The 13,669-nt window shown below is 39.9% G+C and overlaps 1 protein-coding gene across 1 annotated transcript; it reads right to left on the reverse strand.

The window, feature by feature from the left end:
• Window positions 1-964: 964 nt before the first annotated feature.
• LOC138856378 (uncharacterized) lies at window positions 965-1,983 on the reverse strand. The gene has a single exon (XM_070107401.1). It carries the CDS (start codon window positions 1,965-1,967, stop codon window positions 1,320-1,322), a length of 648 nt encoding a protein of 215 aa, XP_069963502.1. The 5' UTR covers window positions 1,968-1,983; the 3' UTR covers window positions 965-1,319.
• Between the last annotated feature and the right edge of the window lie 11,686 nt (window positions 1,984-13,669).

Consider the following 13,669-nt stretch of genomic DNA (forward strand, 5'->3'; position numbering starts at 1 on the left):
TTTGGCAGTCATCTCGATACCCAGCGGCGCACTACAGACGTCGATTTAGAGAAAAAGAATTTTAAATGTGCTGGGGAAACGCTTGCTAACGTTTGGAACGAGATGGTCATAGACGGGGAAAGCGTAGTGGCAGAGTATATCTGTCCAGATAAACCAGATCCGGAGATTGGCACCCATCCTGGACCTGAATGGTACACCAAGCACGTTAAGGAGTCTCAATATATGTTACAGATTTCCAAATGCAAGATCCTCCCTTATGGATTTATGCCGCCACCCCTGCTGCTTACATCAAATCTGGAAGCAGCGCCTCCTTTAAAAGAGGACGCCAGCTTCTGTCCTCTTTACCTTCAGATAGCACTGAAAGTGAATGTACCTCTTGGACATTTTAAGAAACTTCCATATGACTTCTACTGTCCTACGTTACAAGGCGAGCCAATAGAAAGATGCTGTTCGAAATGTGGTACTTACTTTGTTTCAAAAACCTTTTTGAAGGAGCACAAAAAAAATATGAAAGATTATGTACACGGTTCCCCGGGTCAGGTATTGTTTTACATAGGTACAAAAAAGTATTTTAGCGATAAAGAGCTTATAGCCTTTTTTGTTTCAGTGTTTAATGGAACAGGAAACAGGAGGTCCTGCGGCCCCTCGTCGTAGTGCTCGAATCTTGGGACGGCGAGGAATAGAAGTCCTTCAACAGTTGCATGACGGCGTAACGGGACAGGCACTTGACGTTGAGTGGGTTGAAGACGTGGATGAATCGAGCCAAACCGAATATCGGGAGGAAACGGAGATATTACCCGTGATCCAGAATTTAAAAGAATGGATGAAAACTCCGTGGGAGTTATCCAAAGAAAAGTAAAAAAGTAGTTTAGTAGTATATTAATCAATGATTATTGCCAAAGTATAATAATAAAAGGTGATTCTATAACCAAGTGTATTTATTCGTTTCACTTATACACTCACCTTTTTTCACTTTAACGTAAAATGATACGGCGTATGAAAGGGGAACACGGGCGGAAACTTGCGGACGTCTGATCGGGGCGATTCGCTGATGAGAAAAGAGGAATTCTGGTCTATTGTTACTCCTTTTGAGTGTTGGGTAGTGTAGAGTTGTGGTAGGATGTGATGTGTGTGTGTGGGTGGTCTGTGTGGTGTGATGTCTGCGTGGTGTGATGTCTGCAGGGGTGGTGTGTGTTCGTGTGTGTTAGTGGGTGGAGTCTTCTTGTGGATCGTGTTAATGTGGTGTGTTGGCGCTCAGTGGCGCGTATGGAGGGGGGAGGCGTAACTCATCTAGCCATCCCGGCCCCCCTAGGCGAATTTTAGCCTAGCAACCGCTGTAGTTGCTGCAGCGTTGCAACGACGCTGCTGAGGCCAGTGGAGCGGCGGTATGTTGGCCTGGGCTGCCGACGCCGCGTTGATGCCTCCTGTCGCCTCGGTCTGGATGGAGGTGGAGCTGCCTGTCTTCGGTGGTGCTCCGGATGGTTGCTTTGCTGCGATCTGCGGCTCGGGGCGAGTTGTCGCCCGACGGCCCGCTTTGGGGTGCGGTGCAGCATAGTATGGTGTTGTCTATGGCACAGCTGGCAGAGCGTAACCGACGTACACTCCGGAGTTGTGTGGACCGTAGACAAACAGTTTAGGCAGTGCCCGTGCGCTTGGGCAACCTGCTGGCGTTGTGGTGGCTGCATGCTTCGGAAAATGCTGCAGTGTTGCAGCCGGTGTGTGCGTCGACACAGTGGGCATCGGCTGTGTTGAGGTACCGTTGCCGGTGCTGGTGAAGGTGGTAGTGGTCGCGGGCCATTACGGGGAGCGGTTGCAGGGACGATTGCCGCTGCGGTTCGTGGTGTTGCAGTTGCCCCAGGGCGCGGCACATTGATGGCGGACCTCACAGCTGGCGTTGGTGTTGTTGCCATATCTACTTCCATATTGATCTGTATGAAGAAGTTGGAATGATTATACATTTGTGGCATGTAAATTTATGGCGAATGTGCCACGGTGTGTGGCAGGAATGGATCGATCATTGCGGTTAGAATGTTTGGGTTTTAACCGTTTTGTCATTTGCGGGTTTATTGGTTAGTTATACGACTAATTCATTTGCGTCGCGGTAATATCGGCGGATTGGTTGTTATTTGCGGTTTTGTCATTAGATACGGTTGGCAGAAAACATAATTTCACGAGCGGTCTTGTCAGCGTTCCGCTTTGAGTACGGAGATCAACTACTCGTATATGACCGTCGGAACCGTAATATAATTTTTCTATGCGGCCAAGCCGCCATTCTGTGGGGGGTAGACAATCATCGTGTATGATAACACAGTCTCCAAGCTTTGGTGCCTTTTCTGGAGTTTTCCATCGGTACCTTTTATGAAGGTCCTTGATGTACTCTTCCTTCCATCGACGGCTGAAATCATGATGGAGAATTTTGATTCTTTCCCATCGATTTAATAGGGATAGCGACCCCACGCCTGGCTCAGGTATGGCCAGAATGGGTGCTCCTTTGAGAAAATGCCCTGGAGTTAGGGCTGTGAAGTCGGAGGGATCTTGCGAGAGTGGGGTGAGTGGCCGTGAATTGAGAACGGCTTCAATTCGGATTAATAAGGTAGTGAATTCTTCATAATTGAATTTATAATTTCCAGCTACTCTTTTGAAATGGGATTTGAAGCTTTTTACAGCTGATTCCCATAAACCACCCATATGAGGAGCGCTTGGGGGGATAAACTGCCAATTAATGCCTTGGGGACCATACTTCTGAACAATTTCAGGTGATACTTGTTTAATAAAATCCACAAACTGTTTTTCAGTGGCTCTTTGAGCTCCAATGAAGGTTTTGCCGTTATCGCTCATTAGTTTTGTGGGGAAGCCGCGTCGTCCGACGAAGCGAGCAAATGCCGCGAGGAAAGCCTCCTTAGTCAGACTTGTACATAGCTCGAGGTGCACTGCTTTTGTCGTAAAACAGATAAAGACAGCCACATAGCCTTTCATTATGGTGGGCGACCTTAGCATGGACGCCTTTACTTGAAAAGGCCCAGCAAAATCGACACCTGTGACTGTGAAAGGCAGAGCGAAGTTACAGCGTTCCGGTGGAAGTGCTGCCATAATCTGCGTTCGCAACTTCTGCTTATGCAGAGTGCAGATCTTGCACATGAAAATGCATTTTTTTATTTGGGGCTTAAGTCGGGGAATATAGAACTCTTGGCGGACTATATGTTGCATTAGGCGATGTTCTGCGTGGAGCATAAGTAAGTGGATATAATTGAGGAGTAAAGTGGCAAGTCGAGATTTCTCTGGTATGATTAGAGGATGGCGTTCATTATACGTGAGGCTTGAATTGGCAAGCCGACCATTCGCACGAAGCAGACCTTTCGTGTCTAGGAATGGGTTAAGAACTAAGAGTGAACTCCTTTTGTCAATGGGTTTTGATTCTCTTAATAGTGTTATATCGCGGCTGAAGTAGCGCGTTTGAGTTGATGCGATTAGAGCGACCTTTGCCTTTTGCAATTTCAGGTGCGTCAATGTATCGCATTGGGGGTACTCTGAGGGAACTCCCTTAACTTTAATTTTAAGTCGCTCTATGAACTTTAGCATTTAAGCGATTACCCTGAGTGTTCGTGGGAACGATGAAAATCGTTCGAGAATGTCAGTATCATCCACTGTTGTGTGAAAGGAGTCGATTTTTCGACTTTCTGGGGCAATTATATTGCGCATGGGCGATTGTGGCCAATAATCGGGAGATTCTGTTAACCATCGGGGGCCATTCCACCAGAGGGTGGTGGTGGCAAGATGCAGGGGTTTGCATCCTCTTGTACCTAGATCAGCAGGATTGTCAGCACTGGCTACATGTCGCCACGTGGCTGATCCTACTAGGTCAAGGATTTGAGACGTTCGATTGGAAATATACGTCTTCCATGCATGTGGTGGTTTTTCTACCCAGGCGAGTACGATTTCAGAATCGGACCACAGATATAGTTTGTATTTTGCCATGTTTAAATGCATTCGCACCATGGATACTAGTTTGGCTAGTAGTAGCGCTCCACACAGTTCAAGTCGTGGCAGACTTATTGTTTTTAACGGAGCTACTTTTGCTTTTGCTACTAGTAAGTGGCTTGTGGTCGCAACGTCGCTTTGTGTGCGAACATATATAGTTGCGCAATATGCCTTTTCAGAAGCGTCACAGAAGCCGTGTAGTTCGACTTTGTGCTCTGGGGCATAATTTACCCAACGTGGGATTTGTATCTGTGAGATATCATGTAGATTACACGCAAACTGGGACCACTTTTCTAAACGAAGTGGGTTTACTTGTTCGTCCCAGTCGGTTCCATCTAACCATAATTCTTGTATTAGGATTTTGGCTTGTATCATAATTGGCGAAAGCCATCCTGCGGGGTCGAAAAGTTTTGCCACAGAGGATAAAATTTGGCGTTTTGTTATGGCGGATAATGCTGATATTGACTCTGTAGTGTATGAAAACTGGTCAGATATCGCGTTCCATTGGATCCCCAGAGTTTTTGTTGTACTTTCCTTTTCGAATTTAAGGAAATTAGTGTCCAAGAGATTTTCTTTAGGTATGTCCTTTAAGATATTAGGGTGGTTCGCCGTTATCTTTTTTAACGGAAACCCTGCGGTTTTGAGGGCTTGTGTCACTTGTGCTAGTGACTCGTATGCTTGTGGAAGACTGTGACTTCCAGACAGAATATCGTCTACATACGTTTGTGTTTTTAACACCTGGGTTGCCAGAGGAAACTCTGACTTGGTGTTTTCTGCCAATTCGTGCAGTGTTCGAATGGCTAAATATGGGGCACAGTTGACGCCAAAGGTAACTGTTTTCAATTTATAGTCGCGGAGTGGACTATTGGGAGATTTTCGGAAAATAATTCGCTGAAAATCTTGATCGTCTTTATGTACGACTATTTGTCTTTACATTTTTTCGACGTCTCCGTTAAATACGTATTTGAATATACGCCAATTTAAAATTAGTAGCATTAAATCTGGTTGGAGCGTGGGTCCCGTAAATAGAATATCATTTAGGGAATTCCCCGAGCTAGTAGATCTTGATGCATTAAAAACAACTCTTACTTTAGTTGTTTTTTTGTCTGGCTTTACTACTGCGTGATGAGGCAAGTAAAATGAGTGATATTTGCCATTTGTGATTTTTTCGCATGGGCTTACTTCCCCCATGTGGTTTAAATGGAGGTATTCTTCCAACACGCCATCGTATTCTGGCTTAAGCTCACCTTTTTTAAGTAAGTTTTTTTCCATACTTAAAAACTGCTGTATAGCAGAGATGCGAGAGTGACCTAAGGCGATTGTGTTAGGAAATTGTTGTTTTAGTGGTAGTCGTACGACATACCGACCAATTGAGGTATTCGTTTGAGATTTCCTCAACCTGAGTGGTCATGGTGGTAACTGGTTCCGAAACTAGTCCACTTAGGATCCACCCAAAAATAGTATTTTGTGCCAGAAGTGTATTTGATATTTTCTCAATACCTTCGAGTATAATCTGTGGTATGAGATCGCTTCCTAATAGAAGGTCTATTTGAGCGGGAGTGTTGCAGTTGGGATCTGCTAGCTTTAGGTGTGAAACCTTTTGCCAATGCTAGCTATGTATGTGATAGCTTGGAAGCATATTTGTAAGTTGCGGTAAGACTATAGCTTCTGCTTGTATGTGCTTATCCGCTTGGGGGGAAATTAAGGTAATGGGGCAGATTTTATTAGAGTTTTGAACTACTCTTCCGCCCATTCCTGTAATTTCAAAGTTGGCTTGTTTTGTTGGCAGTTGTAGCCTATTTTCAGCCCTAGACGCTATGAAAGATCGTTGTGATCCTTGGTCTATTAAGGCCCTAAGTTTAAACAGCTCTCCTCGGTGTTCGATGAAGACGACTGCTGTGGGTAGTAGTACCCTACTTTGGTTTTCGCTGTGTAGCGTTTGGGTTTTTAATGCCTTTGAGCAGTATGGTGCTTCTTGGCAATTATCGGGATTTCGCACTTCGGGATTTGCTGTTGCAACTAAACCCGTGGCTCTTTTCATATTTGCGCTGTTTGGGGGTGAGCTGGAAAATGTGCTGTAATGCAGCATTGAATGATGTCGTTTATGACAATAAACGCAATTAAATTTGCTTTCGCACTCTTTAAGTGTATGTGCATGTGATAGGCAATTTGTACAAAGTCTTTTCGTTTTTATAAAATTGTTTCGATCGAAAATATTCATCTTTTTGAATCTCTCGCAAGATTTGAGCTTATGCCCCCCTGTACATAGTTCGCATGACGTTTGCTTATACTGTTCGGATGTGAACGATTGATTTTTAAAAAAACTTCTATTTAAATTGTTATTGCTACTGGTTTGGGGTCTATTAAAGCTCCTATTGAGGTCGTTTTGAACGTTTTTAGTTCTAACTAGTTTTGTGTCTACCCTTTCTGCTATTTCATATTGGGTAGTTAGAAATTCTTTCATTTGCTGCCACGTTGGGCATTTTTTCCGAGATGAGAGCGATTGCTCCCACAAAAGTAACGATTTTTCTGGTAATGCCGCGGTGCATATATTTACCAGAATAGGGTCCCAGCTGTCTATGGGAATATTTTGTGTCGATAAAACCGACAAACAATTAGAAACAGTGGATTGTAATCTAATAAATTCATCACTTGTTTCTTTCTGAATTTTAGGCAAGTTCATTAGTATCGTTACTTGCTTATCGACCAATATTCTTTCATTCTCGTATCTCGCTTTTAGAGCTTCCCAAGCCAGATTGAAATTATCGTCATTTAGTGCGAACTGTTTGACTATGACGCCTGCTTGACCTTTTGTTTTGTATCGGAGGTGATACAATTTTTGTGCATTTGTTAATTTTGGGTGGTTTATGTAAACGGCTGTAAACATGTCCCGGAAGGACGGCCATTGTTCATAGCCACCATGAAAGACTTCGGTATCACATGTGGGCACCTTGAGATGGATGCCTGATTTTGACTCTTGACATTGAGTTTGTGGCAGCTCTACTCTCGGATGTGGAGCAGGTGCTATGGCTTTAATTAATTTTAATTGATCCGAAATCATTGCTTTTGTTTCTTCAAACTGGTCTAAGCAGTTTTCGTACTTGGCGTAAGCCGAGGATTTAAATTTTTCAGGTAGATCTGAGTCGTCAGATTCTACTATTGCGTCATATGCAGCTTGGAGACGTGTCCAGAAATTATCAAGATTTTCCTTTTTGATTTCTAATACCGATTCAGAATTATCCTGAATCGGCGAAGATGAAAATCGAGTGCAGTATCGTATTAGACTGTCAATCTCAGATATAAATTTGGTGTATGAAATATCTTTCACCCGTTTTTGTTTTGTAGCACCTTGCTTTGAGCGTGTAGCTTCTGCAGGTGTACATGGACTTTTTTTGTCAGAAATCATTTTAGGTACTTTTAGCAATTGAGATGTTTTTGATTCTTTTGAGTCTGAGCTCATTTAAAAGATGTACCGAAATAAAATAAAATATTTTCAATATAAGAAATATATGTATATTTGAAACCTCTTTTAAGAAAATAAGGGGTTTTTTTTAACAAAATAATTATCCTTTTTAAACTCGTTTGAGTACCTAACTCTTTTATGATAGTAAGAGTTTTTATTTAATTGAATGAATATATTACGCGTATTTCGTGGTTTATCGTTTTTTTTTTTTTCTTTAATATTATTTAATTGATTAATATTAAACGTAAATGTTTTGTATTATTACTTTTATTTGTAAGTATTATGTGTCCGTAATTCCTATAGGGTATACCTATAAGCGGATCAGCTGATACATATGTACTTGACGTTATGCGCAATTGAGAGCTCGTCTTAGAGATCAATGCACTTTGTACATATGTACATATGTATTTATGTAATATAATATATTATGTTTAAATATTTTTGCGCAATCCTGCTTGTTTTTGTCGGTCAAAGAACAAGGGGTATTGCGAATATGTGCCAATGTGGACTTAGAATATTATATGTATGTATATATGCAATCCTACTTGTTTTTGTTTAACAAGAACAAGGGGTATTGCGGAATATTTGCCAATGTGGACTTTGAAGCGAAGTACTAATGTATGTTTGTATACCTGCGCGTGTATATATGTACGCAGTGCGAAAAGACCGCGAAAAGGAAAGAATATACCGCAGGTATTCTTGTAAAATTTATGTATATACGTATGGATTTCACGTAATATATTTTTGCGGAATATATGTACGCAGTGCGAAAAGACCGCGAAAAGTAGAATAATTTACCGCAGTTGTTAGAGTAGAATTTATATATATATGTATGTATATAAATTTTTAGTGATATATGTATGTATATATTTATATATGTTAAATATAATATGTATGTTAAAATTTATTTTGTACGTTTTGGCATTTGTTTGTGTTTTTTTTTTGTTTTTTTTCTTTTGATTTGCCTTTGCTTATTTTACGCAATCCTGCTTATACTTGATTAAGTATAAGGGGTATTGCTGGAAATTGGTGCAAGTAAATACTTGAATTATTTAGTTTTAGAAATGTTTTTGTGTATTTGAACACAACGGTAAGCATTTAGGTAATCAAGAGTTCGTTGGATATATATTTTTTACCAAACTGTTTTATATCTTAGCGGTATTTTGGTTTTTACCGGAAAAGAAACCGAAATATAGAAACAGTTTGGTAACCGCTTTTTTTATTATTGCCTTTATTAAGACGGATTTTTGTAAAAAATAAACCGCAAAGGCATAAATTTCAACATACATATAATATTAGGAGGATATATACATATATTAAATGGAATCGATACGACTCACTTTGGGGTTTCCGCCAAGGGGTTTTGGGGACAATGTTATATACATATACATAAGCTTGTGCTGTCCTTTCTGTGGCCCAGTCCTCTGCTGCTTGGCTGCGCTGACTATGGTGAGCTGGTGTGGTTGTTGTTGTAGAGTGGCAGGTTTTTTTTTTTATTTAATTCGCGCCCGTTTTTTTATGTATGTAATTTTGTTTTTTTTTTTTGTTGAAACTCGCGCCCGTTCCTAATTTCTTATTATTTCGCGCACGTTGTTGGTTTTTTTTTTTTGTTTTCTATGTGTGTATGTATTATATGTATGCCACTCTGCACCGCACTTCTTTATATATATATATATATTTTTTTTTTTATATGTATATGTGTTGAGCCACTTCACAGCACTTTTTGTTTTTTTTTTATGGAATGTGTATATGTGTTTTTCCACTGCACTACACAGCACTTATGTCTTTTTTTTTTTTTTTGTCGTGTGTATATCTGTTTGTGTCACTGCACTGCACTGTGTTTGTTTCTTTTTTTGTTTTTTGTTTCTCACAGCACTTTTTTTCGTTTGGTTCACTTTTTGGCACCACACTTTGTCACTGCACCGGTTTTTTTTTTTATTTTTATTTTTTTTATGTTTAATTGCCCATAGTGCCGTCCACTAGGGCTCGAAGGACCAATATTTATTCGTTTCACTTATACACTCACCTTTTTTCACTTTAACGTAAAATGATACGGCGTATGAAAGGGGAACACGGGCGGAAACTTGCGGACGTCTGATCGGGGCGATTCGCTGATGAGAAAAGAGGAATTCTGGTCTATTGTTACTCCTTTTGAGTGTTGGGTAGTGTAGAGTTGTGGTAGGATGTGATGTGTGTGTGTGGGTGGTCTGTGTGGTGTGATGTCTGCGTGGTGTGATGTCTGCAGGGGTGGTGTGTGTTCGTGTGTGTTAGTGGGTGGAGTCTTCTTGTGGATCGTGTTAATGTGGTGTGTTGGCGCTCAGTGGCGCGTATGGAGGGGGGAGGCGTAACTCATCTAGCCAAAGTGTTTTAATCATATAATACCATATTTTTGTCAAATCTGGAATGTTTTATTTTGTAAAACTAGTAATGACGATAGGATGATTATAGGTGGGGGGGGGTCTAAAATCTGAAAAAATCGATGACGTAATTTATGGACGGCCCCTAATACGATCACCAAACCAAATAAAGTTGGTCACATATCCAACATATCCGTTGTGGCAACGTTGCAACAGTTACAACGACTGCTGGGCTGAACATTCGCCTAGGGGGGCCGGGATGGTCAAACGGATTAAGATTACCGCCCCGAAGAACTCAAACACACCACACACAAGACAACACTGGCACACACACCACACCTGGAAACCCCAGAACACCCACATACCACACACAACTCATCATACAGCTGCACACACACCGACTAGGATCTCTATACAACACAAAGTACAAAAATATCTGTCCTCGAAGCGGACAGCCCCTTCTCTCAGCGACTGTCGACTAAAAAACAACGCTTTGGCGCGCGAGTAACCTCATTTTCTTGGCTCGTTTTTTATCATTTATAATTTTTATATTCTTTTATTACCTCTCCACGGGTATGCGACGAGGGAGTGCTTGCGTCAAGATAATCTTTTTATAATTATTCATATTCAAATAAACAAATTTTGTAAACATTTTCGAAACGGAAAAACATACAATTCTAATTTAATTTGCATACGCGGAGTTTAAAGTGGCAAGTAAGTGGTGGTCAAAAGTAAAAAAAATTAGGAGAAGTATTTGTAAAGATAACAAATTTGAATATAATTGAAACTGTTTAAGTTGATAAATAAAAAAAGTTATAAGATTATTCAAGTAGCTCAAGATCTAATTTTAATAGAATCGAATTTTGTTCCAAAGCAATTATCTTTGACCAGTTATCAGAGGATCTGAGCTCAAAAGTAAGCGGTTAAACAGAGCCTGGTTTGTAGCGACCTGTGAGTTCTTTCTTTTTCAAAGAGGTCTCCAATTAAAACTAATACATATTGAATGACGTCGAGAGCGTGAATTAAAATTTTATGCACTGAAGGAGAAAGATACCAGAAATAATTGGATGTTAGTTCTCTTGCAGTATCTTGAGTAAATTTTCTAAATTTGTCCACATAAATTTTATGCCCTGATGACAAGGCTTGCAGTAATGTTGCACAATTTTCAATTAGCTGCTTTTCTATGCCAGTTATTTCAGATAATTGGGCATCATTGAAAAATTTTGTTGCAGAGTTCCCATCATTTGAAGACCCACTGCCACTTGTTTTTGGTTTGTCGACAATTAAAACCAAACCATTTTTTTAAAAAATCGTCCTGAATATTTAGTTTCTTTCTTAGAAATCGATATTTTTCTTCTTGGCCTCTTATTTGCCATTGTCTGATTTCAAGTCTATAAAAACGTGACAAAAATATTAAAAAAAAAAAAGAAAGTTGGCATGTAACGGAGACAATCCAAATTCGTTGCCATTTCTTCGAACTTCTTTTGTAAGCATATGTCAAAATCGTTCATCTTAGTAGGTTTGGCTTGGCATATGTAACACCGCGAAGATAAGGTTTCAGTAAAGGCATTGCAGACTTTGCCATCCACCATAGTTAGTTGAAGAAAATGATTGATATAGAATTTTCGGTTGGTAGCTGTTTTGAATCCTGTGGGAGTCAATTCTTGAATTTTGTTTTATATATAATTCTCCGTTTATGGTTTTGGTATTACAATCGTAACTTTTTTCAGTCGAAGTTTGATTGGTGTTGCCTACCTAAAAAAATGAAGATTTGACAGGTAATTAGACAGCTGAATATTTTTAAACAATTTAACAATTTAAGGGTAAGCTTTAGAATACTGTCCCAGGATTTCGGATATAAAATGGGCAAGGGCGGATAGAAGAGGTCCTCCAGATCAAGAGTATACCTATATAGATATAGCCGCGGGAAACTTAAATTTAAAGTATGTATTTTTTTTGATTTAAAATGAACTATACACTTATATTTTTCACTTTTATATCCACTTACACTTCACTAATTCATTTGTACAAATTTCTTTTACATTATATAGTGCGAAATTAGCTTTATTTCAATATTTAAATCATCGTTCAATTCTATTAATTTTGACAGTAACAAAAGGGTTGTAAATGTCAAATAACCAGTGTTACCAAATTAATATATTTTGCAAACACAGAAAAATAAAATAAAACAAGTAAGGAAGGGCTAAGTTCGGATGTAACCGAACATTTTATACTCTCGCAAAGTCAAATAGTATACTCGTTTGAGATTTCTTTGTGGATTGGCTGATATTTTCGGTAGAAGGTCAACTATAGGCACTGGGGTCCACATATTTAGTACTTAGGGGCTTAAAAAGTTTTGGTTCGATTTAGACAATTTTTGGCCACAAGGTGGCATACTTTAATCGCATTATTCACGCAAAGATTTATCCCGATACAGTCAATGTTGCCTGATTTGCATAGTGGAAAGTGAAATAATCAGATGGAATTTAAAATGGTGTTAAATGGAAAGTAGGCGTGGTTGTAGTCCGATTTCGCCCATTTTTGCACTGTGACATAGAAACATGAAAAGAACGTTATGCACCGAATTTGGTTGAAATCGGTTAAGCAGATCTCAAGATATGGGTTTTCACCTAAAAGTGGGCTGTGCCACGCCCACTGTCTAATTTTGAACGCGGTTCCTATAAAGTCATCTCATACCATCCCAGAGATAAAATTTAATGACTCTGGCGTGTTTAGTGCTTGATTTATCGCGCTTTTAGTAGTTTTTAACAGTACCGTTATATGGGGAGTGGGCGGAGTTGCCACCCGATTTCAACTATTTTCACACCGTCAATAGAAGTGCTAAAAACATTTGCTTCCAGTGAATTTTTGTTATTATAGCATTAGCGGTTTAGGAGATATGCACATTAAACCTATTAGAGGCGGGACCACGCCCACTTTTTTAAAAAAAATTTTAACTGCAGATGCCCCTCCCTAATGTGATCCTGTGTACCAAATAACAGTCTTGTATCTTATTGCGGAGCTTAGTTATGGCAAGTTATTTGTTTTTGATTAATGGCGTTTTGTGGGCGTGGCAGTGGTCCGATTACGCCCATCTGCAATACCAACCGTCTCACGGTACCATGAAACATGTCTACCAAGTTTCATAAAGATATCTCAATTTTTACTCAAGTTAGAGCTTGCACGGACGGACGGACAGACGGACGGACAGACGGACAGACGGACGGACAGACGGACGGACGGACAGACAGTCACCCGGATTTCAACTCGTCTCTTCATCCTGATCATTTATATATATATAACCCTATATCTAACTCGATTAGTTTTAGGTGATACAAACAACCGTTAGGTGAACAAAACTATTATACTCTGTAGCAACAGGTTGCAAGAGTATAAAAAGAGAGATTATACCCCAAATACAGGAACGAAAATCGTTGATGGACACTAATAAATCTTTTAGTTTTTTCCTTTACTTGATACATCTCGGTGTTGGACCGAGGAGGGTTATTTTTTTTGAAGCGCGGCCGAAGGCCCCACCCCAAAAAAAAAGTTCTGCGCAAAAACTCTTTGGTACTCCCCGGTGTTGGACCGACCAGGGTATTTTTTTTTGAAGCGCGACTGAAGGCAGTCAGCGCAAAAAGGAGTTTTACGCAAAAAAAACTTTCTTACACCCCAGTGTTGGACCGACCAGGGTTAGTTTTTTTGGAGCTCGGCCGAAGGCCGCCAACGAAAAAGTTTAAATAATAATTATTATTAATTAATAAAAAAAAAATTTCATAGAGGGTATAACATAATCCTTAACATCAATGTTCTCTAATATTTAATCTTTCTAGTTTTTGGATTCCTGTATTTGCAAAAGATGTAGATAAGG

Source organism: Bactrocera oleae, chromosome 3 (genome assembly GCF_042242935.1).
Source record: "Bactrocera oleae isolate idBacOlea1 chromosome 3, idBacOlea1, whole genome shotgun sequence".
NCBI lineage: Eukaryota > Metazoa > Arthropoda > Insecta > Diptera > Tephritidae > Bactrocera > Bactrocera oleae.

Excerpts from the sequence above, each read along its gene's own strand:
- LOC138856378 (XM_070107401.1), bottom strand. The coding sequence starts at position 1,967 with ATGCCACAAATGTATAATCATTCCAACTTCTTCATACAGATCAATATG.